Source organism: Frankliniella occidentalis, unplaced genomic scaffold (assembly GCF_000697945.3).
Source record: "Frankliniella occidentalis isolate FOCC.00 unplaced genomic scaffold, Focc_3.1 Scaffold72, whole genome shotgun sequence".
NCBI classification, from domain to species: Eukaryota; Metazoa; Arthropoda; class Insecta; order Thysanoptera; family Thripidae; genus Frankliniella; species Frankliniella occidentalis.
Window position 1 is genome coordinate 98,079 of NW_026267202.1, and position 11,395 is coordinate 109,473.

The following is an 11,395-nucleotide window of genomic DNA, read 5'->3' on the forward strand; positions in this document are numbered from 1 at the left end:
TGCCCCGGTGTTTATCTGCTCCCCGCCCGAAGGGTTCCGGCTTCATTTTCCTACCGAGTTTTGGCCGCGACGCGACGATACACCAAAGTATACTTATTGCTTGGGCGGAGGTGGGAGGAGAGGGGAGAGCAAAAAGGGGGATGCGAGGGTGGCGCTGCGCTACTGCGCGGAGTGGCCGGCCGAATCCATCAGTGCGTCAGGCTTGAAAAGTGCCACGGGGGAGGACGGTGGAGGGGCATGGGTGGGTAGGGGGTGATAATGGCCTACAGGCCGAGCCAGAGGGAGTGAGAGAGGAGCCGGGAGGGAGGGTGGCCAGGACAAGAGTCGCCACCCTCAGGGGGCCTGCTGCCTGTCCAGGGCGTCATCTCTCATTACAAGGAGGCAAAGTAGTGCGACACGCTCTCGCGGAGCCAAGCCTAGGCGGCCACGTGTGTGGCAACAAATAAAATGCACACGCGGATCTGACGCAACATGACATGTTGTAGTGCTTGGCCGACTCGGTGACAAAGGCCGATTTAAAAACGCACCCGGTTCGCCGAAATCTTGATTTTTTTTGTGTACTCGATTTCTTTTAGTGCGTTGCCCTTGTGTTTAAGACCGTTCTACTCAATAAAATCATAATGCACTCAAAAAACCCAAGCACACAAAAATGTACAGTCATCAAAAACACTCAATTTTTTTTCCGGTATGCAGCCCTTTCTCTTCAGTGGTGCAACGCCACTGGACAGAATACAGCATGCGTCGTAGGAGCCCCTTACTTCTTCCTTCGCAATTTTTCCGTTTGAGCCTCGCTCCAGGCGAAACAGGGCGCCGATGTAAAAGGACACAAAAGGAAAAAAGGAACGAGAGAGAGAGCAGGATAAAAATGGGGGAAGGCCATCGAGAATAATGCATTTCCGAATGACGTTCGCTCTTGCAGGACTATATATGCTTTTCACCGGAGGGCAAAAGCAGAGGCGAACTTGTAAAAATTGGAGTGCATGGAAGGAGTAATAGAAGTGGGGTGGACTGCTCAAACACCAGAAAAGGCCCGGCTTGGCGCTTTCTCCAGCCTCGCCCGGGTCCCTCCTCGTGACGAGAGTGGCCTCCCAGCCCCGCCCCGAGGCACGGGGACAGCTGTCAATACCGTGCCCTACCCTTGTTGTCTCCCGGAACAGTTTATGAACGGGCGCATCTTTGACGTATATACTACGCACGGCTGAGGCGAAATATGGAGAAAAAGGCCTCTCCAGAGGTTATATCCAGGTAAGCGGATGTAAGGAAAAACAGGGAACACAGTCCGGCATTCGTAGCTACTTGGACTCGTAGCAAACGGGGTATCTCTGGTAATAATTGGCTCCCACAGCTAAATAAAGACCTGCCAATGTGATTAGCTACCATAATCAGCAAAATACATTAGCTCTGACAACAAATCTTTCTTTCTTTCTTTCTTTCTTAATTGTTGCAAACGTGAGCATTCGGTAAGAAAGGTTAAAGAGCTTCATCATGAATCATTTATTGCACCTCAACGAAACTGACACGGAGAACAAAACTAAAGATGACGTTAAAACATGCCTTACAGAAGAAACACAAGTAATATGGCAAGACCATAAAAACGTAAGAAGTAATCATTACCAAAATCTCACATAAAAAGCAATTAAAACATTACGTCCAAAAACGTGATTAAGAAGTCAATTAAGCACAACATTTTCACAATATGACTTATTTGTTGCTTTCCTTTTAGTGTTGGTAGTGTAAAATACAGAACATCCAAAGCATAACTACATCACATATGGATCCACGGACACTGAGCAGCGCCAGTGTAGTAATTGGACCGTTGCCATTCAACAGTATCAGTGTGATCCTCCGGAGAAGGGCATTTGCCCGGGTCATGCGAGAAAAGGCCAACCTTTCTCACCTTACTCCACTTGATCACTTCTGGGTGGCAGGTCCACCTGCATGCCTCGCACGCTTGACCACAATCTTTTTTATTGTGCCACAGCAGAATATGCAGCTTGGGGTTGGCCGCGAGCGTCACCCTGACTGCATCCCTGTGTACCCAGGAGTGAGGACAAACCTGCCCGCAGGTTCCCAGCTCCAGCCTCCTCAGGGCCGGGGCCGTCTCGGGGGAGATGCTCAAAAGCAGCTCGTCGTCGGGCGGGGCCTCCGTCAACTCCAGGTGGTGGAGGTAGGGCAGCGACGGGAGCTCGCGAAACAGCAGGCGCACCTCAGTGAACCCGTCCAACGCCAGCCGCTCCACTTTGGACACCATGGACGAGGTCAGAGCCTCGGACACCCGGCCGCAGAACTCGGCGCTGAAGTCGGTGCAGTAGCTCAACCGGATCCGGCGCAGTTGTTTGGCTCTGCGGAGGAACTCTACAGCTTCGTTCTCTTCATCTGGCTCCCCGAACAGAGTAATGCTCACGTCCCTGAGACTCTTGCTCGCCGCCACGGCCCCAAACCCTTCAACAGAGTCGTTGCAGCGCAGCCTCCGCAATCTCGGCATGCTGGCCAACAGGCCGGCCGTCTCCGAGTCGCCTATGCCGTAATGACTATCGCTGATGTCCACGTCCTCTAGGGTGGCCGCGTGTCCGGCCAGCATTGTGTGCACGAAGGACTTCGACTGTTCATCAATTGGGCAACCGAATTGCGTGAGGGACGGTTTGGAGGGCCCGTGTTCAATGGGGTGGTTGGTGTTGGGTAGGCTGTCGCAGACTTCGAGCGACTGCAGACCGGAGCACGACGCCATTGTCCTCACCAGAACGTCGGCAACAGGAGGTGACCTAAAGTAGTGCTCGTTGCTAGTGAGCTCCAGTCTCCTCAGGCGCCCGAGGGACTCCTGCCTGTGCACTGTCAGGGCGTACTCCGCATCGTTGAAGGACTCCCGGTCAAATATGTGCAGTTCCAGAATGGCCACGGCGCACTGGGTCGTCGTCACCGCCAAAGTCGGATATCGCCCCGTGACGACCAGGGCGTCGAGGCAGGGCGCCAGGCGCAGCACCGCGTTCGCACAGGGAAGGTCGTCGGAGAGCGACCGGTCGCGCCAAACGTCCCAGTGGGAGACGAGGCCGCAGAGACGCCGACTTACGAGGCGGCAGGCGAAGAGGTCCTCCACCGACAGGAACTGCATCACCGCCACGATCACGTCATCCGGGAGCTGCTCCATGGTCACAAAGCAGGGCATGCTGGGGGAGCACGCGCACACAGCTACCTGAAAAAACAACAGTTGAACATTGAATATTAATAAAGGAAGTTTTCGTAAATAAAAGGTACATTTGCCACGCAACTAGACATTTCTAGTTTTCACTGCAACTTCTCACGACCAACTGCTCTTCGTAACGTACATATGATTCGAAGCATTTGTAATACAAACAGATCCTTTATTACGAAGACATCCATTTGCGTTACGAACCAAGCTTTACGTTTTACAAACCAGTGCTCTTCGTATATGAAGAAAAATCGTTTGTAATATGGCTGCTCCGGATCCTCTGTACGTTGCAAACCCAATTCTTCGTAATACAAACGCTCCTGTTGAAAAGGAACTAAGAGCGACAGTCTTCAAGATTGGGAGGGCTGTTGCAGTTACTTGGGCTAGGCTGCACGAAAAACTGAGAGTGAAGGTTCATTACACCCAAAAAAGTGGATACTTGATTTGAGTACGGTACTTGACAAGTTGTGGCCCAGGACTTGGTTTAAGAATTTCTTTAGATCAAATTTAGTAAAATATTCTCAAAACAAGTACCTGTCCTCAACTTGTCAAGCACCGGAACTCAAATCAAGAATCCACTTTTCTGGGTGTAGTCTAGTCACTGTGAAAAATATCGTCGTAAATTTACAAAAATTTTGTAAACTCGAATTATTTCTTATTAAGTTGTAAATTTACGACAGCACATTTTTTACTCGCCAAGTGATTTGAAGTCGATAAATACTGCATGTATTTTTACGATTACAAATTGTAATTTTACAACTTGCGTCAAGGAAAATTTTCCTGTAAACCTACCTACTTTTTTTCAGTGGTTCAGAGGCTATTTTGAAACCCTGTGATCTATTTTTTTTAAGTTAGTAAAAATGTTTACAATGCACTCTCAAATATGAGTAGCCCAAAATATTGTGTTCAGACCACATTGCTCACTGGGTGGTTGTGGTTTACGCAGCGCCACAAAGTTAGACGGGAGTCAAACCGAGTTCAACTAAAAATAAAACGTGCCTTTCCCTTTTCCAGTCGTTAAAATAATACCAATGGTAAAAATTGTCCTTTAAAAAAAAATATCAAAAACTTATTCCCCCAGTTACGGAGGTGGGTACACAAACACACATCCCAGCCTCGTCTCTTCTCTGAGCTCCGTTGAAACTTTTTACGAGGTGCCCAGTGTTAGTCCGTCGCAGGCTGACGCAGCAGGGTAGCCAGCCTCAGTGACACGACACGTTACTCAAGGTTAGAGCTTCGACATGCAAACACGCCGGGGAGGGATGCTGGGGTCCAGAGCGCAGGGCGCGCGCCAGGGCCCCTGCAAGCAAGGGCAGTCACCGGGCATTGTGAGGAAATGAGAGCACACATAGAGGCCAGGGGCAGCCCAGCGGAGATGGAAGCTGGGTGTCATGTTTGCCGTGGACAAGGAGACGGGGGTAGGGAGAGGGCGAAAGGAAATGGCAGGGGAGCGAGAGAGAGGCGGGAGGGGAGGGTCTGGAGTGAGGGAGGGGAGAGGAGCAGGGAGCGATGGATAATGTCACTGGGTGCTCGCAGTCAGTTTGACAAGCTTTCCCTCTTAGGCAGTATTAAATTCCCGAGGGGTACGACCTGGCCAGTGACGCAGTGTGACAGCGTGGCGGCGCGAGGCGGGGACGGGCGGCGGGGGCGAGAGCGGGGGTCACTCAGACACAACAGCGTAGCCAGGGGGGGTGTTTCCGAGGGTCAAAACCCTCCCGACTGCAGCCAGAAGGACAGACAGGGGCGCCCGCGCGGGACGGGTCGTTGTTGTTCGCCCGCCTCATCATCACGTGTCGTGGCCGTGGCCGGGAGATAAGGGGTGCAAATATCATGCAATCGTCAAAGAGTTCGGGACCGAGGGCTCTCGTGGTTTTTGGACCCCGTGGATATTAATACCATTAGGTACCTAGTATAGGTCTATAGATTACAGATACAAAAAGCATCAAAACGTTCATGTGGCGAAGGCAATACTTAATCTATTGAGGTTTGCATGATATTTCTGCCTCCCTATGATGTGCGCAACCCCTTTATCCTGGGTACTAAACTGCGAGACCTGCCGCACGCGGAGAACGGCTCTGCAGACGAACATAACGAATTTAATAGTTGCCTCATCGATTCGGCCTATGGTCCATATCAGCGTCCGGGAAGGGCGAATCCACTCGCGGTAAAGTGGAGTTCGACTGCGCACGGATTTAACGGCGGAGGCGCCCCGGAGAGGGGCACTAGGCATTTTTGCTGCTTCTCCTCGGGGAGGACAGTAACATTTTTTTATTATTTCGTACGAACGCACGTCGACGTCGTGGAGGGTGGTGGAGGGGTCGTCGTGTCGCCTTATATAGATAGAGAGGATAAGCCCTCCCTGCGAATGCACACCACTCTTTCAGGCGGGATCATTACCGCGAGAGGCCAGCAGCAGCAGCGCCGCACTAATCCACGAGGGCCGGCCTCGGTAATCTCACTTCAGCTCCTCGCAGATTGAGAATAACGATTAGATAAGGGCGGCCCGTGTTTGCATTCATGGGAGGTGCAGTTATGTCCCACTTTTATCTCTCTTTCCCCAGCGGCGCTCAACAGACTCCATTAGCATGCTATCGGGGACTATTTCCAAGTGAACCGGTCGGTGCGGGAACAAGGGGGTGCTGAAAAGCAGTAGGAGGGGGGAGGGGCGAAAAAAAAATAGGGGGCGACAAGAAACAGGAAACGTTTTAATTCTTTCCGAATCAGAAGAGGCGTCGTCAAATGGTGTTCCAATGCGGCAGACAGTCTTTACCACTATCTCGACACTAAGCGAAGAGAAGAAGGCTTTTGTTTCAGAGATTTGGGAGCTAAGAGGACAAGATAGTGGCACCACCAAATAAACGTAAAGCTTCGAGAAAAATGTATAGCGCGGGTTTGAAGCCAGCTATTATCGGAATAAAAAAATTTCCACCAAAACGAAGTGGTCGCACACATATTTTCCTCCGGCGCCAGCATAGAGTACTGCGAGTGCGGTGGCGCCTGATCGGATTCGCCCGGACTTGTTGGGGATCACGCCGCCGCCTCGCCCTCCGGCGCATATCAATTGCGCGGGGAGTACAAGAGAAACAGAAATGCAGAGTCACCGACGGCACTTCCTTCGAATCTGCCTTCCGCGTCCGCCTCGCCGCGCCACCCGCGCAGCGCCGCCGCCGCAGCATAGCAGCCCCGAGGAGTTTTGCTGCATACACTTCTGCGGCATCCCGCGCCAAAAAAAAAAAAAGGTCCCAGCAAAACTTCCTTTTGCGAAAAAATGTTCGCCACGCCCGGAAAGACGCGGATAGGCACTGTTTTGTAGCGCGGGGCGAGCAGCAGCAGCAGCGGGTTTTGTACACAATAACGACTCGCTGCACGCATGATGGACGGTAAAGCGTCGACGAGGATGGCGTAAAAGGTTCATTGTGGCAAGTCATGGGGAATATTGCCCGGGCCAGGGTGCGCGCTCTGCTCCGCTCTGCTCCGCCCTGCTCGCCATGAAGCGAGACACCGGCAGCGGCGCAGTTTATGCGTTCACCTGGTTTTACACCTCTGTGGACGATAAATCTTTAATCGAGCCGCGCGCGCCCAAAACAATAGAGGGGAAGGAAAGTGCAGGTGGCAGCGCTCTTTCTTTTTCTCTCTCTTTCCGCGTCTCACTCGCAGTCTTCCTCTTCTTTTTTTGGTTCGTCCACACTGAAATGTGTGCGGTACTTAACGCAAATCCGTTTCCGCGTGTTTCGCTCGGCCTAATTCGCCAGAACAAGTGGCAAAATCCGCGCGGCGCGCGGGGGTCGGGGTAAAAGGAAGGAGCAGGAACAGGAGGAAGCAGGGCGGGGAGGCGAAAAAAAAAGCCCGCCAGAGAAAAGGAGCAAGGAGCTAAATCCCGGGGCAGGGGCGGGCAAGACTCTGGCAGCTGAACAGATAGTGGGGGCGTTACCTAAGTGCCGGCGATGATTCTCGTCCTGGACCTAATCTGCGCCAACATGCCCGGGGCCAGGCCTACGAGGACAGAGATAGAGGACTGTCAGGTTCAGCACGGGGGAGAGAGAGAGCGCGCGAGAGCGGAGAGCGAGAGAGAGAGAGAGAGAGAGAGAGGGCAGCAGAGACGGGGAGAAAGGGAAGCACATAAGGGAAGGCTGTTGCCAAAAGGTACCTGCTGCTGCTGTTGCTGCTACGCGTGAGGGTGGCGGCAAAGCGGGAAGGGTGAGGGGGCGGGGGAGGCAGAAAAGGGGCAAATTAAGGGGTTGGTCGGTGAGTTTCCCGGAACAAATCAGAAAGTGGCCGCCATTAGGCAGTCGGGGCACGCGCGCGTCGGTAGCGGCGGGGCCGCCCCGGGGCCGGCACAACAGCTACCGGCAGCTGCGTCCACATCCTCGGCAGCGTTGCATATCATCGGGGAGGGCTCATCGCCGGAGTAATTGCCTCCAAGTTTGGAGGCGGGGCGGGGCGGGGCGGGTGCGGCGGCGGAGGGTCCGCGACGAAGACTCATTGGCGGTGGCTGGCTGGCTGGCGGGACTCGGCGCGTTTTATCGGCGAGACACGGCGGGCGAACATTTTGTCCATGACTTCTCGATCTCGGGGAGAAGAGCAACAACGCGGAGGTAGAGCAAGGTGAACATGTTTGTAGTTGCTACCGCGCGCTGCTTCAGTGTCTTACCTTCTCGTAAACTTTCTGTAAACAAAACAAAAAATGTTTGCGTTAGGTCACATCATTTTTGTAACAAGTTCGAATATGACAGACGTCGTTCATTTACAAAAAGAAGTATGGTTGATGCTGGACAACGCGCCACAGTTGATAAAAAAAATTAACAATTTTAAGATATTTTGTTACTTTTCTTTGATTTGAATTTTGTAATTTTTCGATAAGAGTTTGTTGCTTTTCGTGACATTCATCGTTGGTAAATTTAAAATCACACAACCATATGAACACGCATCGAAGGAATGACGCATAAAAGTTATATTAACAGTGTTGCTTGTCGCGTGGCCGCTCCGCGCTACGTTAGGACCGTGCCTAATTGAGAGGCGGGGGCGTCAGGGGCAGGTGAGACTCGGCCGCCACGGCGCATTACCATAACGCCAACAAATGATAAAGGGAAAGGTCTCAATAGCAAACAAAAGGTGAGGCAAGGCGACTCCCTAATGCATATTGCCGGAGGAGCAGGGAAGGGGGACTGAGACGCCGCCCCCAGAGCCTTCTCAGACCCGGCCCGCCTTGCGCCGCGACCTACTCGCCCTCTCTTTTGCATCTTTCCAGGCAACGGAAGTTATTATTTCCTCGTCGCCTGATCCGGCTCCGCGCCGCTCCTCCTCGGCGGCCTTGCCAGAGGCGCGCGGGACTGTGGGCTGCCTTTCCCTCCCCTAACCCCGCCGCGCGGCCCGGCCTCAAGAAAGTCATTTCCGTTGATGTGTCTTGCTCGGAACACCTTGCCATTGTCACCGAGGAAATGAGGGCTGTAATGGCTGGGCCGCGGGGGAGCCGCCGAGCCGCGCCTCTCCCCGTGTCAGATGCTTATTGTTAGGCACGATCATGGTACTCGACTTCCCTATGTACAAAAGTACCCCATTCGCGCCTCATCGGGCATGATACCGCATGATACGGGCACTGTCTCGCACAAAAAAAATATAAAACAGTGCTAGTTTTTTTCTTCTTGCAACAGTAACGTTATCTTACTGTTAAAATTTCCAACGAAAAATCTTGACGAAAATCAAAGTGTAAATTGAAAGGGTCGAGTCCTTCGGTTATCTCTGCTGGTTTCTCTTCAACGATAGCTTTTCGTTTTTCAGCAGGGTGGAAGACGGTCTACGAAGAGCAAGTCCAAAGAGGTCGGCCCGGCGGCGGGAGCGCCTCAGGTAAAAGTAAAGGGAACGTCGCAACGACAATTCAATGGCAATAGCCGACCGGTCGCCCTTCAAAACTTTGGCGCTCAAGCGGCCGCAGTGACAAACGGCAAGTTTCTGCTATCATCGTGGGCTGGAGTCGTGGTGGGCGTGGAAGAGGGAGGGCTGGGTAAGCTTTGGCGTCCGATGACAGGTCCTTTGCTGGTCATTCGAGACAACTCTCTTCTACCCTTGCAGCCCCCCCCCCCTCTCTCTCTCTCTCTCTCTCGTTGACCGTCCATCTATTTCTCTGTCATTCCCCGCCCTTCTCTGCCGCGTCCCTTCAAACCATCTCCACCTTTCGGAAATTGGATAGGGTTTCCGCAGTTGACTTTTATCAACGTTTTTTTTCTTCTCTTATTTCGTGCCACCCCCTTTACCACCGCGCTCCCCGTTAGTGTTATTGCCCCCTTTATTGGACCCATGTCGTATACTTCTATCGTCGTTCGTTTTCGCTAAAAGCTCGCTGACGATCCGGCGGCGGTGTAGGACGGTTGCAGGGCTGCTACAAATTAGAAAGAGCCGGGCAACTGAAAGTACAGAGGTAGAAAATGCTCAGTGGACTCATAGCATCGCATAGCTATTTCTGTATGATATATGAGTGACAGCGGTCTCAAGAAAATTTGTGTAAGCTGACATACCTTTAAGTGCACTGATATCATTTTGGGCAAGCGTATTTGCACATTCCAGCTTAATTAAAAATTAAATCAGTTCAGAGACTACGAAATTTGCTACAGACAACATATTAATTGTACTGTCATTTCGAGTGAGGGGGTTTGGGGCTGTGGGGCTCGTTTGCTCCTAATTGATTGAGTACCGTCACACACACACACACACACTTTCAGCAGCTGCAGAGAGTCGCACAGTTCTGCTTCCCTGCTCAACTCCGCGTCACTCCCTCCCCCAGATAAGAAATAACGCAATAATCTGTCGCGACTCGTTACCATTCCGGTCGCACGAGACGAGCCGCGCCGCCGCCCGCGGGACCCAGAGGCACACCTCGCAAAGGGGAAAAGGAGAGAGAGGGAAGGGGGCAGAACTTGTTTCAATTAGGGGCCGTCTTCATGCGTGTGCGCTGCAGGAGGGCCCTTCAGAGGGACCCTAAAGCGGGCGGGGCGTGTCGCTGCAGCGGCGCGCGGCCCAAGGTAAGTTGAGCAAAGCGGGGCAAAGCGGGGCAAACCTAACCTAGTGAAATTAGCCCTGTAGCGGAACGGCCTGAGCAGAGAGAGAGAGAGAGGGGGGTCTCGACGACGACGCCCGGTCTTCTTTCCTCCAAAATAATAGACTTAGCAGGTAGGCACCAGCCGGGCACCAGCCATAGGAATGCGTTGCGCCCCGGCGTCGTCGTTGTCGTCCTCCTCGCGGGGCGCTTGCCGGTCGCGCCATCCGTCCCTCGCATTGACTTTTAATGAGACGGTAGTAGTACCCCCTCCGTCCACTCGTCGTCGCCGTGCTGCTCGGCGCGCCCGCTGCAAGGAGGCGAACGCCCTCCTGGACTGAGCTTCCGTCTGGGGTCGTAATGGTCAATGGTCATTCGCTCCGAGCCGTTGAAGCGTGGCGATGGCACGACGCCCCACTCCTCCTCTCCCCACTTCATATCATCCTTTTCTAGTAGCTTTTCATTGTCCCGGGGCCAGTCACTTTTTCGTCCGCACCTCCGTGTTGGCGACTCTTACATTCCTGTCGCACCAGCACGATCGTAAAAAAAAACTTATAAGGAGGTTCAGTTAAGTCAACAAAAACACACACTAAATAAAATTCGCAGCATTACTCCATAATTAAGTTCCTATGCAAGTTATGTATTTTCATTTACCTTATGTTTTCTTAACATCGAACAAATTTCCGAGGTTCGTCATTTAAAGTTTCTAATTATGGCCAATGACTAATGAAACACCGTACTTCAAACGGCTAAATAAACGAAAGATGTTACATAGTTTCGTTTCTCAGATGTACAATCCGCCTCCAGTCACTTTCAATCCCCCTTTTTTCCCTCCACGACTGCTGGCCAGCTTCTCTGTGCGAGAATTAAGACCTCCTTCCCGGCAGCAGTGGCGGCGGCTGCAGAAGTCGTAGTGACGATTTGGCTCTCGCCGCATCATTGACTCGGATAATGAATCACTTTGTAGGAATGGCGCTGCTGTGAGGTCGTGAAAACGCCGACTTCCTCTCGACACGACGCCGCCATCGTTCATTCTCTCTCTCTCTCTCTCTCTCTCTCTCTCTCTCTCTCTCCACAGGCTGATGGCGCGCCTAAGACAAGGATGGGAGCACGACGCCACCGCACTACTTCGAACGCACGCAGGAAAGACGTCGAAAGGGCCGCGGCGGCGGGGCGGG

At 52.6% G+C, this 11,395-nt stretch overlaps 1 protein-coding gene across 7 annotated transcripts in view; it reads right to left on the reverse strand.

Moving 5' to 3' along the window:
* Window positions 1-11,395, reverse strand: part of LOC127749631 (oocyte zinc finger protein XlCOF6-like) — a 219,104-nt gene that overhangs the window by 74,622 nt on the left and 133,087 nt on the right. For 5 of the 7 annotated variants that reach the window (XM_052268563.1, XM_052268564.1, XM_052268566.1 and 2 more), the window contains 2 exons: window positions 7,839-7,853; window positions 1,493-3,190 (listed from right to left, as the gene is read on the reverse strand). In XM_052268563.1, coding sequence (XP_052124523.1) covers window positions 1,766-3,163 — 1,398 coding nt within the window. In that variant the 5' untranslated portion in view covers window positions 3,164-3,190; window positions 7,839-7,853 and the 3' untranslated portion in view covers window positions 1,493-1,765. Of the gene's footprint in view, window positions 1-1,492; window positions 3,191-7,838; window positions 7,854-11,395 lie in introns of those variants that run through there. The other 2 variants (XR_008011248.1, XM_052268562.1) reach the window with 2 other exon arrangements.